Source organism: Macrosteles quadrilineatus, unplaced genomic scaffold (assembly GCF_028750875.1).
Source record: "Macrosteles quadrilineatus isolate MER2022 unplaced genomic scaffold, UCM_ALF_1.0 Scaffold_6__1_contigs__length_79288215, whole genome shotgun sequence".
NCBI lineage: Eukaryota > Metazoa > Arthropoda > Insecta > Hemiptera > Cicadellidae > Macrosteles > Macrosteles quadrilineatus.
The window spans coordinates 60,344,642-60,360,656 of record NW_026542599.1 but is presented as its reverse complement, the minus strand read 5'-3'; the positions used below and the strand labels follow the sequence as shown (position 1 = coordinate 60,360,656).

General features: G+C 35.6%; 1 protein-coding gene across 1 annotated transcript; it reads right to left on the bottom strand.

Annotated features, from left to right (window-relative positions):
- Positions 1-4,686: 4,686 nt before the first annotated feature.
- Positions 4,687-8,129, bottom strand: LOC128996545 (putative hydroxypyruvate isomerase). The gene is made up of 2 exons (XM_054421935.1): positions 8,079-8,129; positions 4,687-6,265 (listed from the first exon to the last, which is right to left on the bottom strand). The coding sequence occupies exon 2, from the start codon at positions 6,246-6,248 to the stop codon at positions 5,460-5,462; it is 789 nt and encodes a 262-aa protein (XP_054277910.1). The 5' UTR covers positions 6,249-6,265; positions 8,079-8,129; the 3' UTR covers positions 4,687-5,459.
- Positions 8,130-16,015: the final 7,886 nt, after the last annotated feature.

Here is a 16,015-nt window from a genome sequence, read left to right as displayed (position 1 = left end):
AGAAATTGGTCTAAAATTCTCTGGCAGGTTGGGATTGCCTTTCTTGTGAATAGGCACAACCCTGGCAATTTTTAAAACATCAGGGAAAATACCTTCTAAAATACAACAATTGATACAGTAAGTTAATGGGCTAACTATAGAGAAAATGATCTGTTTCACAAAACTAGTAGAGATATCATATATGTCTCTGCTAGAAGAATTCTTTAACCCTTGCACTACAGATATGACTTTATCACATGAAACTGGGGACATGTGAAAGGTACTAGTAGGTGGAGGATGTTTTCCCAGTAGTTCTAGGCCAGAGGTAGGGGGGATTCCAATAGCGTCACGGGTCTGTTGGACCGAGTTCACAAAAAATTCGTTGAACTCACTGGGTGTTAGGTTGGTCAGCTGTAAAGGTTTTGTTGGAACCACTTCTCTCTTTATAACCGTCCAAGCTGCAGAACAAGGATTTTGTGCAGATTCAATGAATTTGACATTACTTTCAAATCTGGCAAGCTTAAGGCTTTCTTGGTATTCATTCTTGACTCGCAGATATCTTGCTTTAGCTTCAGGAGTTTTGGATACCTTGTACATATCATAGGTTAAAAGTTTCCACTTTCTTAAGGTTAGTAAAGTGGGATTGTCTGTATAGGGCTGGATGGAGTTTTTTAGATTCTTACGGGGCCGGAGGGGTTTTTTGGGAAACCACTCGTTAACCAACATTAGAAAAGTATTTAAAAACTGGTTAAATTTTTGGTTAGCATTACCAAATAAGGCAGAAGCCACTTATGTTTGTACACTTTATAAGTTCATCGGACTGCCAATGTTCTGAGAGACAAAGCAGTTTATAATCATTCAGAGCAAGTGTCATTTCAAGGTCTAAAATTCGAGCAGTGGAAAGGCACTGTACATTAAGTAACAATATACAAAAGTTAAAAAGTCCTAGGCCTACACCTACATTATTTGGGCCTCTATGGCCGTTTTGGCTAACAGGTCTAGATGCACAAAAATTTACAGAGGAGTGATTTTCCCGCATCATGTTTAGTCCCATTATGTCGTAATTTCATATATGACGTCTTCTCTTAACAGATTATTAGTATTTCATAAATGACGTATGTAGTAAACATGGAGAAAATAAACTAGAAAAATCACACAAAATTGGGTTTTTGAACGTCCGTTATTTTATTTAAAAAATGATGAGGCCATATTTTAATGGCTATAAGGACACTCTCGCCAATCCTGTGGATACAATTAAACCATTATAATCATAATCGGTACTCTAGTTTTCTTTGTAAGCTGCGTAAAATGCCTTCTGGGCCGTGACAGACGGACACAATTTGAGATAAGACATGTTTCAACTTCTTCAATGTATAAAACGTAAAAATAACCCAAAATATGTATAATTCTGAGCAATGTACAGACAAAACTATAACTTTATTTATATAGATTGGTTTGAATTTTAAATATCTAATAAAATTTATAAAACTTCTTTTATAGTTTTACAAATAGTGCTGGGCGGGGAAATAATGTTTCTCATTTGTTGTGTACATCATTTATGGTGGGGGGGGGGCTGTTTCTCAATTGGGGGGGGGGGGGGTGCGTCATGAGTCTAGGGGGGGATGGGCACCCCTGTGTTAGGTTAAGATTTGTATTTTATTTGGCAGTGTATACAATTTTGTATGTTGAATATATAGTTTTGTAGCTGTTTCTATTAAAATTCTTTTTTTATAATGTAATAATTTTGTAGTATTTTTTTGTGGACGTGTAGGCCTACAATCTTACTAAACAGTTAGCCAGTAACACAAATGCAGTTGTTTTCACTTTAATTTATGATTGTATTTTAACTGTGTATTCACTTTCAAACTTTGTAAGAAAATATGTGTATTTTGTTTCATCTAACCAGTTTTTTCCTGTGGTTTTTCCCAACAAATTTTGTACAATGTAAGAGAATAGATAAGACTATATTAGTCTAGTAACTGTGATTAGTTTCCCATTTCCATCAATACTTGGATTTAACCTAATCTATAACGTATTGTTTAGTGTTTTAAAGACTTATGTGGAAAAGACATGTGGACCAAATAAGAAGATTGTAGATATATGAAGAAAAATAAAGGGGGAGGATTGCTATACCAGCTAATCATAAATTACTTCTATGCTTTATAATATCTGTAGGAAAAATGTGTAACACGAGTGCAAACTGCCTTTGCTACACTTGGGAAGTATTCCACAATCTCCTGCGGCTTGTGCCTAAACATTTTTCTCATGTGTAGGTAAGTGCAACTTCGCACTATTGCTGTAACATTTTTTGTTAGTTTTTAAACTGAATTTCAAGAATTGAATCCCTCTATGAACTAAGTAGATACGGGTAGGGTATAAAATACAATAATTCTTTTTTTCATACTGCAGCAAAAACAGCCGCTGTAATACATGTGCCTTTTTCACCACACTATGACGTTTTTAGCTGTTTAACATACGTTAATTGGTGGCTGAAAGTTACGCTTTCTGTCATCGTCATTATTGGACCGAGCAGGTTTTTACATCCCTAGGGCCGCAAAATCAGCTGCCCGCTTACTTCCTTAAAACATGAATGCATATTAACCTTTCATCGGGCGCATCACTGAAGTTACCTCCGGGTCACTACTTTTTTTGTTATAAAAACCATAGTATGTGTTCGGCAGGGCTGTGGCCTGATTTTCCTCACGAACCTCTTTTGCGGAATCAGTTTTGTATACTCTTACCCCTTTCCCAGTTGTCAGTCGACCTTGGGGAGTGGTTCGCGTAACTACTGGAAGTAGCTTTCAGTCCCCCTGTGATGCAACGGGTTTCCCGGAGCCTAGTTCCGTGTGCACCCTCGTGTTTGACCTTATTTAGCGATATTATAAAATGGATGAAGAAGAACTAATTGCGAGATTGTAGGCTAGTGTTGAAAGGGAAGACAAGGAACAACATTTAACTTAGTAGCAAGAACTAATGGTGCGTGAGTTTAGAAACTTTTTTTTTTTAAGAAAAAGAACTTTGACAAAATGTGTAGTCCTTCTAAAAAATGATTTTTTGCATTAAACAATAGGTGTTTTATTTCAAACACCATTGGAACTTTTTCTAAAGAGCTTTGACAAAGAAAGTTAAGTCCTTCTTTTTTGATAATAGGCTACCATAGGTGTTTTTATGTCATACACTGATGCAATTTTTGTCTAAGACCTTTGATTGAATGAGTTGTCCTTGTAAGTTACAAAATTATTATTTTTTATGTCATACAATATTAAAATTTGTTTTCTAATATACAATAGTACTGTATAAGTACAAAAAGTAAATCTTTTTTCTATTTAAAACATTTTCTATTTGATATACAGCTTAAGTGATAGTGTAATAACTCATAAAAAATGTTTTCTTACAGTTTTATTGCTATTAAAATGTTTTTTACTCATCATTGTATAGTTTTTGTACTCCCGGAGGTAACTTCCGTGAGCGCCCTTTGGTGTTTGAAAATCAATGCGCCCGACGGAAGGTTAAATACACAATCAGTACCCATAGCATTGAAGTGGAATTGTTTTATTGTCCCCGCTGCCTAGCAACTATTTATTATTATTTTTGCTGATTCCTCAAATTATTTCTTCACATAACCTTAAAGATGTAGTTGTGTTGACTATCAATGTGCATTATTATTGTGGTGAATAGTGGTAATAGGGTATAGTGTGGTGAAAAATAGCGTTTGTACCACGGACCGAAATGGTTTTGCAGCTCTCGATCTCGAGCCGGCAAAACCTCATTTTCGGCCTTAGGTACGAAATATACTATTTAGTCCCCAGGTAGTAAAAATCAGCTGTTGTAAACTTCAATTGGAAGCAATTAATTGCATGTATTGAATTATGTATCAATTGATTTAATCGGTCTTGGCTTTTGTTGCATTCTTGTCAATATTTCATCATATCCATGGGACACTAACACATAGAGGAATGATTTAATCACTTACTTAAACAGCTGTTTGTTTGCTTTAGCAAAATTGAAAACAAGTCGTTTTGAGGGGTTATAATTACATGAAAAGTTTTTTCGTTTTCTAGCTTAGTTAGTTTGCTCTATTATGATTCAACATGAGGAAAAATATCATTCATCACACAGGCAAACAGTGTATTTTCATATCTCGGCCTTGAAACTCGAACTCGGGTTGAAAAGAGTCACTTTATGAGCTAGTGATGAAATATAGTTCACTAGTATTTTAATAGTCAGTTTAAAATTAGTAAGTACCTATCCATACTAATTTTTAACTGACCATTTTCCCAGTCATACATTTAGTTGAAAAGTCTAATAATCTACTGTGAACCAATTTCACATACTATTTTACCCTGGCCCTAACTAATTAAAATATCTCAATTAAATAACCTCCATTTAAAAAATTTGTTCCCATGATGACAATATTATTCTGAAAGCAGTTTCTTAAGTGTTAGTTAAAATGTTAGGCCTATTGAAGATAGGCAAGGCCACACTAAAAAGTTTTTTTTTTTAATTTGGCCTTGAGATAGGCCTGCTATCAACAATGGCTTGAGTTTTTACAATGTATACTTTTGCTATTTGTAGCCAAAACAAGTTAATTAAAAGAAATAAATTGAATTTGCAATTAAATTCCTGGCTAAAGAGATAGAATATTTTCTGACTGTTTGACAAAACCATTCATACTTGTATCATGGGCTATATGGTGTTGAAATAATATAATTTTTGTAAAAATATATATTTGTATATTACAGTGATAACATTTGTATAAATATTGATAGTAATAGTAACAACATTAACATTAAATACCTTTCACTTAACAGTACTGCGGAATACACATATTTACAGATTATATAAGAACTAATGGAAGACTGGTTCTCTTATCACCTATTTAGATAGCTCATTTGTATCAAATCCTTGCAGACTTGGAACAGAATTGATGTACTAGTACTAGTACAGTAAGAAAATTTCCGGGAAAACCCAATTATCAGAATTATTTCATATCCGAATGTGGTACAGTCCCAATCCCAAATGATTAAGATGATTGGAGGTCTACTGTTACCTCTTTTTTTGTAAATTCCCCAAATTTTTGTTAAAAATCCAACTAACTGAACTTTGTGAAACTATCCGAATTTGGTATAGGCCCTAATCCCAATTGATTGGGATAATTTGAGTTCTAGTGTAAGATCATGATACTACAGAATAGCTAATAGTGAGCTTAAATATGTAATGTAGATTATTTTATTACAGTACACTCACTCTTATTTTGTTCCGTTTGATGCAGACGGCCAAGTTTACTTTGCTCCAGTTAAGTTCACAGTCACTTTACTGTTAGTTACCTTTAAGGGTATTTTACAGTTGAAGACCAAAATAATCCATAGTCTGATCCTTAAAAGAGAAGAATCTAAATAGAAAGCTGTTGTTTGTACTAATCCGATTCAGAGAGCTTCACGCTCAAAAACATACCCTGTTACCCACATTTAACAACAGTTTTATAAACTGTATCCCATCCCCACAATCCACTTGAGGCCAAACTGTGTATTTGTGAGGGGTTTGTATTCCAACCCAATCCAGCCGTTGTACTTCTGGGATTCCAAGAACGAAAAGATCGCTTTGAAGTCAATTTCCCCTTCAGTGTCTGGCTCGTTTCGATGAGGAGCTTGGGCTATTTGAACATGTCCTATGTAATCAACCGATTCTCTAAAGCTATCTACCAAGTTTACTTTCATCATCTGCCAATGAAAAAGGTCAGCAAGGAGTTTGATATTTGGACTGTTAATGTTTTTCACGATTTGAAGTGCCTTTCGATAACTATTCAGGTAGTAACCTGGTATTGAAATGCTGTTGATTGGTTCTATCACACCGACTATATTGTTTTCCTTCAGTAATGAGGATGCGTAGATCAGATTTTCCTCGTATACTCTGATGTTTTCCTCGGACGGACTAGTCACTTTGCCTGCCATGATGTGAATAAGTTTGCAATCCAAGGCTTTGCTGTACAAGATTGCTTGGTCAAGACTGCTTCTGAACCTGTCTTGTTGACCAGGAAGAGCTGCAAAACCAAGTTCTCCCTTCTCCAAATCTCCAGGATTGACATTTAGAAGAACCTGTTCCACTTGTGCACTTTCTTTTGCTCGCTTGACTTCTTCCACTGGAAATGAGTATGGGAAAGCGCACTCCACTGCTCGAAAGCCACTCTGCTTTGCCAGATGGTAACGTTCTAGAAGAGAAGCGGACTCGTGGTACATGAATGATAGATTGGCACAAAATTTGAGAGTCATCTTGTTGACAGCTGAACCTGGAACAATCAGGTTAGCTAGGCTTAACAAATTTCTATATGTAGGCCTATTCCTGATTCGATGTGCCCTGAAATATTTCTTTAAACATGATAATAGACTATTTACTTAAATAAATTAGTTTTAGTGAGTAACTTACTTAGAATTGGTGCTACAAGGAATGTCTAAAAATGTTATTTTTGTCATTAATAGATTTGTGTGAAATAAATTTACCAAATTTGATCAGATAGGTAGATATTTAGAAAAACAATAAACTACATGTACATATTCTGCACAAGAGTAACATGGGAATTTTTTATTTATAACTTAGTTTTTTTATGAGTTTCTGTAACTGTTAGATTTACAACAAGGCTCAATATAAGCTTACTAAAAGTGAAGGCCTAAGCTTAGGCTAATTAAAAATTTTGTATTTTTAAGTAAAAATTAGAGAAACCAATTTTAACCCCATTCTCATAGTCTGATCATGCTGGTTCGCGGTGAACTTGTTCGAATAAGAATAAACACAAGTACCAAATGTCATCAAAATTTGACAATTTATACTCAATTTTTGTGCTGACACACATTGAAGTGGTGCAGTGTCTAGGTCTTTCCATGATTCCTAGGGTAATAGCTTATTTTCTACAGGGGAATTTGCTAAAAAAATTGATATTTGTTTCATAGAAAAGTTAAGTTAGTGAAGGTCTCGGTTTAAGGGGTGCAATACTTTGCCTCAATTCATTTAGATAATACATAGAGCGTTTTATTATATAGCATATAGTATAATAGACCTTTGAGAATTGCATTTGAATATTTTAAATTGGTGCTATGAATATTCTTGAACACGTTCGCTGCTACGGACGTTCAGGAACGTCAGCTAAGCCACGGCGCCAGGAGCTAGGAACTTCACCGTTCATTGTTGTTTCAGGTTTCCATGGATCAGCCAGCTCGTCACGAGCGTCCTGTATTTCTTTGCAGCTCGTGGGGACGTACCTTACTGACAATAAAAAATATAGTTTCCCAAAATCACTACCAGGGTCGTTTAGAACAGGGCTTTACCCCACCTCTTTCCTGCTAGATAGCGACACACTACTTTACCGACTGCAACCTGAGTAATGCTGCTATCCATCAGAATCGCTTAGTACTATGTCCAAAGCCAGTTTTATTGCAGAACATTGCCATCCAGTATAACTGCTGTTGTTTTTACTGTAATTCAGTGTATCGGCGGCAATGTTACGCATTGGGGAGCATTGGTTCAGCTCCTGGCGCCGTCCCGGCATATAGCGGTCAGCAGTGAACGTGTTAAGATTGTCCGATTCTAAGGGTCAGAAAGTTCTAATTAGCCTATTGGTAGGTAGCAATTCTTTATAGAACCCCCACCGCAGCAAACCTGCATAATAAAAAATGTTCATTTACCTACATGTTTTGATTTTCACAAAAATATTCTAGAACACAGCTACAGGACCAATCTGGGTAAATATATGCATAACTTAATTAGCCTAGGTAGGCCTAATTATTTAAGCTGTGTACACAAGTTTAGTGGAAATCACATTAACTTATGCTTTTTGTTGTACTCCTAAAACCACCCAACTGAGAGAGAAACTATTTTTAACAACAAAACAACTGTGCCCTTTGTGAATAAAAATGAGCAAATTAATAAAAATCTCTTGTACATACCTCAACTACATTCACAATAATTACAACCGTTTGAGCGTAAGATTGTACGTCTTTCGAAGAAACTAAACCAGACTAACTAGGTACGCCTATCCTCCTAAAGTGTCCTAATTCCTAAGACTTTGTGTTTACAGTACAAGTACAAAGTGACAATAGTATACTTACTAGGCCTAATAAAATCAAACACCTCACCAGACCAGACGGCAGACGGTTTTCTTTAAGGTTATATTTTTTTCAGAGCAGCCAGCGAGATTGAAACAGATTGAGAAGCAACTCTGGTTTGGATTGAACTGATTTTAAACATATCATTGACTGTAGAATTTTTAAGCTGGGTTTTCCTTTTCCTAGGCGCGGAAGCGGAGCGTGGAGAGCGGACTCCAGTCTTAGGTAATTTTAATGTCACTGTTTTAATCGCTTTTCCGCTCTCGGCATCTAGGAAAACCCGTCTTTATTGACAATAGAGATACTATGCATTTAAACAAATCACGGCTTCGGCTTGAATGTCAAGTGGGAAGTGGGGCCTTGGTCTATACCACCAACATTGAGCTAGACTTTAATACTGTTTTTTATAAAGCAAGAGGTAGCACTAAATGGGAGAATTTCGAGGCGTTTATTACCATTATTAGTTTTGTACCAGGATATAAAGCACGTTGTACTTACTTATCTCCATTCATACTTGGCTTAAAATACCTACTTTGTATGGTCGCCATTTCATTAAAACAGTATTTAGTACATTGATCTAGGGGGTTGTGAATTATACATACATAAATTCTTGTTTTCTGTGATAAAGCCAACTAAACTAGAAATACAGCAGCACTGGCACAACTTTGCAAAAAAATTTGACAAATTTTACAATTTGTTATGTTGGTACTGAAGTTGGTACCTAACCACTGAGCTATTACCATAGACTAGTATGTTTTATCTATCGTTTTATCTATGCTATTACCTAACCTACTACTACTAGAAGAATCAACCAGCTCATCGGCTCATAGATTGTAATCAATTTCACAATCCCCTAGTCGAGGGGCCGTGAATGTACTAACTTATGTGCCTTACATAATGACGGCCAGCGTCTCCATTACCTATACTAGTGAACCTGTGCGGCTCAATGCCCCACAAAATAACATATGAATCAAATTCATCGTGTTATATATTGACTCGACGTCGAAAATTAAATACAGTAATAATAAAGCCTTAGTAGGAAAGCAGTCCAGCCATTTTCTAGCTGTATGTGTATATATTCAGTAAATTAATAAGTGTTCAGTTCAAGTGTGTTATAGGGTAGTTATTTTTTAAAGATTTTTAAAACACATTTAACAAAACATTATATCATATCAAACCAATAGGCCTATGTAGCATATTTTGAGGGTCACAATGCTGCTTGAAGAATACACTTTTAAAAATAAACACAAAAAACAATATTTTTATCACAAAAAGCACTTCCACGAATACTGCAATTTTAGTCTTAAAGTTGCCTTCAGAAAGATTACCCGGATCAGAATTTTCCGTAATGAATTTGTGTATCCTATTAAAAGATGTAGCCTTACTTAAAACAACATATAATATAGTTGCTCATGACTGAAATTTGTCTGGGTAAGAACAGTGCTGCTCTTTAATTAAAGTGCTTTGTGCTGCAAATGCCAAAGATAACAGAAATTAGCATCTTTCCATTTTAAAAGTCAATTCTCAATTTTCTTTTCTATATGGTGTGGTGTAAGTGATCCAGTACCTCCATTTGCATTTTTAACTTAGTGGCCAGTGAAAAAGAAGTTACAACTGGTAACTTGTAATTGCCATTAGATTTGTATTGGGCGGATCAGCTGATTTACTAATATTAGTTTGTACTTTATTAAGAAAAAATGCCTCAGGTGGTAATAACCATGGTGGAAGTAAATAAGGTGTGCTACTCAGCCGGACGAGTTTGAGACCGTTCTGCGCATCGTGATGTGACGTCACCTTGGGGGCAAACCGCTTCGCGCGCGTATATAGCTCAGCGTGACACTGCTCTATTAACATCAACATTTTGAACTGTTAGAATTGAGGAAAAATTATGAAACTTGACATGGACGTCAATTATAAGTAGACGATGCGTGTTGTGAAAAAATAGTTTGTTATTTTTAAAAACTTAAGCGTGAAATCACTCTTTATACTTGGCCTTTCTTAAAACTAAACATGTAAAAGTTAGTCGGCTACCAAATCACGTACTATTTGGTTAGAAGCATTTGACCAGCGAGAAAGTTTTAGATAAAGATCCAAATTTAATTTTTCTTCAAACTATATACCGTTAGAGGCGTTATTTCCTGAGATATGCTTAGTTATATGAGCGCGTGATCGGAGCGCGTGCTGCGATTCGAGTCAGTTGCCAAGTACTGTACTGCATTAATCACACATTGCCATCCAACAAATAATGTAGTTTCATGAATATAGTATCAGTGATGTTTTTATTCCTGTATTTATATTTTTATGTGAAAAATTGTTGTTTTGTTGACTTCAGTGTGTTTTCCCCCGTTTGAATATCGGTTATTTCGTAATAGTTCACAGAGAATATACAGTGTGTAAATTAAGTATGGAAACAAATCTGTATTTTTAAAACCGAAATAGATAGAAATATTCTATTTGTGGCAATAATAGTTAACAAAGATTCCGCAATTTTTCACATGAAAAATATTTTTTTACCCCCCTAACAGGGTAGGTGGTAGGGGGTGACTTATTTTTTTCAAATAGCAACCCCTATTGAGTGACCCCTCATTTTGAAGGGTTTGTCAAAAGAAACACAATGACGCAAATCCGAGGTGAATATCTCACTCCTAGCCCAAATGGCGAATATTCCAAAATTTGATTTATTGTACGTGAAAAGCACCAATTTCACAAATAATGGAAAGAAATCTGTATTTTTAAAACCGAAATAGATAGAAATATTCTGTTTGTGGAATTGATTGTTGACATAGGTTCCGCAATTTTTTTAATTAACAATATTTTTTCAACCCCTTTAACAGGGTAGGGGGTGGGAGTGACTTATTTTTTCCAACAACAACCCCTATTGAGTGACCCCTCATTTTGAAGGGTTTGTTAAAAGAAAAAGAATGACGCAAACCCGAGGTAGATATTTCACCCCTAGCCTAAATGGTGGGTAATGAAAAATTTAATTTTTGTAAAAAAAAACCCATTTTGGAATATCCGCCATGTTAGCTAGGAGTGAGATATTCACCTCGGATTTGCGTCATTGTGTTTCTTTTGACAAACCCTTCAAAATGAGGGGTCACTCAATAGGGGTTGCTATTTGAAAAAAATAAGTCACCCCCTACCACCTACCCTGTTAGGGGGGTAAAAAAATATTTTTCATGTGAAAAATTGCGGAATCTTTGTTAACTATTATTGCCACAAATAGAATATTTCTATCTATTTCGGTTTTAAAAATACAGATTTGTTTCCATACTTAATTTACACACTGTATAATATTGTCTCCTCTGTGAATAAAGCTAACGTTGCCAAATTGCATTTAAAGTATTGCAAATCGTTGTTGATTAGTTAAAACCAAAGTTTGCATATAGTGGTTTAAATAATAAATGATTTTTAACGCAGAGGAATGTATTTAACGTAATATACAGGGTGTTTTTTTAAAAAACTTGAATCTTTATTTATGTAAAAACCGCAATAGATAGAAATATGCAGTTTGCGGGAATCATCTATTGACGTAGGGGGCCAAATTGTTTTGAATTCTACGTTACATTCACATTCCCCCCTTTCCCCCCCTACCACCAACTTAATTTTTTTTAATATCAAGGTACCCCTTGTGATATATGAAATGAAAGGGCATGAAAAAAGAAAATGTTTGATGGAAAAAATTGAAAATCGGTTCATAAATTTGCGAGATATTTCCCCCTCCCCCTCCCCGGAACTTAATTTTTTTTAATAGCAAGGTACCCCTTGTGACATATCAAATGAAAGAGCATGAAAAAAGAAAATGTTTGGTGAAATTGATTTTTCATCAAATATTCAGAGCTTCGAGAAAACTCAGAATCTTCAGTTAGAAATGAAAACCCAACCTGGATTAATTTTATTACAAGAGTAGGCCTACGGTTAATGTCGCCATCACAACAACTTGTTGCTGCTATACAGAAAGCAGAAAAATGTTTTTCCGATTTTCACAGTCCCTACATTAACAATGCACCAGGATCTGTAACTACCATTACCAATAAATTTTACTTAGTAAATGGTGACTTACAAGAGGACGTTGTCAGAAGATATCTAACGATACGAACATATATCAAAATCAAACAAATCAACAGGAGGCTAAGACAATGCAATTTTGCTAGTGGCAAAAAAATAAAATTTCTAAAGAAACTTAAAAACGTTTAGAAAAATCCAGAGGTGACGAAATGTTTAATTTTTTAGATGTTTACTTTCAGGTCGTAAATATTTTTATAAGAGTGCAAAATGTAATAAACTATGTTTTTGGTTAAGGAAATGTTATTCATTTCTGATCCTACAAATTTTATGGCAACTATTATCAAAGAGAGTTAATCTATATAAATAAAATTAGAGTTTTGTCTGTACATTGCTTAGAATAATGAACTTTTTGGTTATTTTTACATTTCATAGGTCAGAGAAACCGAATCAAACCTTATCTCAATTTCTGTCTGTCTGTCTGTCTGTCTGTCTGTCTGTCTATCTGTCATTCTCTTGGTAACGCTAAAATACGCACTTTATTACAACTACTCCTCAATAACTATAGCACTGTCCCGCCTGAAACTTATTTTCCAAATACTATACATATATGAGATGGTTTTAGACGTATTTCATCGAATATGAGACAGTTAGATATTTAACAGTAAACCCTTGAAAATCAAGTTTTTGTCGATTTTTGACGTGGAATTTCTGGAAGCCCATGTTAACCTTATGAGAAATGAAATTATTGAATCTTAACAGCTGTTTCAATTAAACAAGTTGGTTCTGTTCTGTGATGTTCAATAGCATTAAAGTTACAAGGATTACCAACAGGGTGCAGCACTAGCACTATTATTTCTTTTACATTTATGACAACAGCTAATTTGCAACCTGGAGGCGAGTGAGCGTAGCGAACGAGCTAACCTGAAGGCAAGTGAGCGTAGCGAACGAGCTAACCTGAAGGAAAGTGAGCGCAGCGAACGAGCTCCAACATACAGGTGAGTGAGCGTAGCGAACGAACTTCAACCAGGACGTGATTGAGCCATGCAAACGAGATCAGATAGTAAAAATAAAAGTAAGCCTACCGTTATAGGATCGACCGGCAGACACAGAGGTAATTTAACCTTTTATTGATTGTCATACCGATCCGGAACAACAAAAAACAACATAAAATGAAGCTATGTATAATAGTTTGGCCAGCATATCTTAAAATATGCAAACCAACTGCTGTTCGTTATATAAGAAGGTTTCAACTGAATATTATAAGATCCCCGTGCGTAGAACGGGTACACAGCTAGTTTGTACATAAACGAAGACGTTGCAACGCATTTTAATGTAAAACTTATTATATCTGTCACATGTTAATATTACATATTTAATTTAAAATGTAAAATACAAAGTATATCCTTATAACATGTAGCTACAGTCTGGCTACAGTGTTTTGGATAATAAATGCGTTGCCGTATTATCCAATAAACGGTGGCATCGGCTGAGCGCGCGCTCCGTTGCCGCTTGATATAATTCACCGTAGCTAAAAAAGCAAATTTTTTATCGAAATCCAACCGATACTACAGTTAAATTAGAACCTTTCCCTAAAACTTTCCCGCAGGTCTGATAAACCTGACCAAATAATACGTGATTTGGTAGCCGACTAACTTTTTTGTGTTAGTATGAAAAGGTTTGAAGTTTGATCGGTGGTTGAATGGTTTTTATTTCAAATAAATTAATAAAATTTACATCATAAGCATCCTATGTTAATAGTCCAAGACTATGCTAAGTTTCAGGAATTTTTATCGGTTCTTACTATTAAAAATTACAATTTTATTAGAGCGGCGTCACTGCTCGATATGGTCGCGAGGCATGTTTGCCCCCAAGGTGACGTCACGATACCCCTCCCCCGCACCGCCCGCAGCCGGCTACGATGCGCAGTAGCACACCTTATTTACTTCCACCATGGTAATAACTAACAGGCACGGTGGATAGCTGTCCACTCGGGCCATGGCTGCCTGCTCTGCAATATATTTAGAAGTGCACTGTTTAACATTTGTCATCCTGTTATAGTGGAGCCTTACACTACTGTGGTTGGAGTATTATTTCACAGTGTATGCATATAAAACCTGTGCCCGGATACCTTTGTTGTTGAACCCTGTAGTTCTTGAATAGGTATAAGATGTTTGTGTTACCCAGATGCATTTTGCCAGCTCGAGTGGCATCTTCTTCGTGCGGTCACTGAATCATGGTCGGGTCGGCAACGCGACAACGGACACGTTGCGGGAGGTATTTCTCCAAACATTTCATTTGGACTACGGATGTGTTAATTGTAGTTTGGGATGTTCGACGGCTAAGGGTAGTTTGGACTTCTTGGTTTATGATCGGGAGGATACTCTGATCAATGTGAACATAAATTTAAAAATAAACTATTGAAGAACTGGTGAATATTTTTTGTTTACGAGGGTGTTTGATCTATTTGTATTTATTTAAATGTTTGTACAGAGTAAGGCAGACCACCCGTACACAATGTATAGCTAAAAATACCCCCTATTTTCACCACGTAGAAATTGGGGGATTTATTTGTAAATATCCCAAACGCATCAATAAGGTCATTTTAGGAAAATTTTCAAATGTTAAGGTAGGTCAAGTGATGTGTAACCCCTCCACTAATGTTAGAAAGACAATTTTTATTCCAGATCAATTAAAAGCCCTTTCCAAAAATACCCTAAAATGTACCACCACGCCAAAGTTGACTAGTTGTAGTAATAGAGATCAATGCTTTAAACATACAGGATTTTTTTGAAAATGTAAGAATTTACAAGTGGATAAACTCAAATCAACATAGGTTTTGTATACATCAATAAAAAGGTCTTAACCCGTAACCATTGGAACAGGTTTGTTTTATAACCCCCATGGTGGTACATTGATGGTAGCTGAAGTGGATTGCAGCAGTGCTGTGTGCCCTGCCCGATAGTTCCTTCAAGCTCCATTCCCTCACTCTAGCCAAACCACTAAACCAGTTCTTGTCAATGTATGCATTCCTTTCCTGTTGTGGGTAGAACCACGGATAAAACATACTCCTCAAGTGGTTAATAAAAAGTCTGAAGTCCTATTAACTTTTTAAATGGTTAAACCAGGAAAACCAAACCCTGCACACCTCTAATATAACATAAAAGTGGCACAAAATGGCTTTTATTGGGGACAGCTAAAGAAGTTTAAATGTAAAGCCCGATCAAGTAACACCTCATTTTAAAGGCCATTAGTAAAAGAATAATTTGATTGGCCAAAACTAAGAGGTCTCTATCTCAACCTCATTGATTCTTTGTTAAGAATCAATGCTACAAACAGAATATTTCTATCTATTTCGGTTTTAAAAATACAGATTTGTTTCAAGACTAATACATACTGTATGTTTGGAGGATACTTGTTATTTTTTTAAATCCTTGGCACTTAGTGTAATTAATAATTCCATCACACTAGCTTGACATTGTTTCCTTGTTTAACAACTAGCAACCAGAAGGTATAACAAGGTGGCGCCCTTTCAAACAAGACTAGGTACCCCTGGATATTATGATATGGTATGATTTCTTATGAGTATGAACCACCCCTACGGTACTCTACCTGGAGCATTGGAAATTACAATAAACATTTGTCCTGAGCTAGTTGGGTTACAACCCCCTCCTTTTTTTATAACAAAGATCAAACGTGTTCCTCTCAACTTATTGTTAAACTGGTCTTAGGTGTTCAACGGTAAATCGTTAAGCAAAATTTTTACCTGAGCTTTTAGGAGTAAATTGGACATGTATATCCTTCTAATAACAAAGTTAATCTTTTTCATTCAACACTCATCCTTTACTCAACTTCAAACTTTACACCCTGGTTTGTCTAAACTGACGAAAAAAAAAACAAAGGATGTAGAAGGGGTTTTAAGAACAATAGATAGC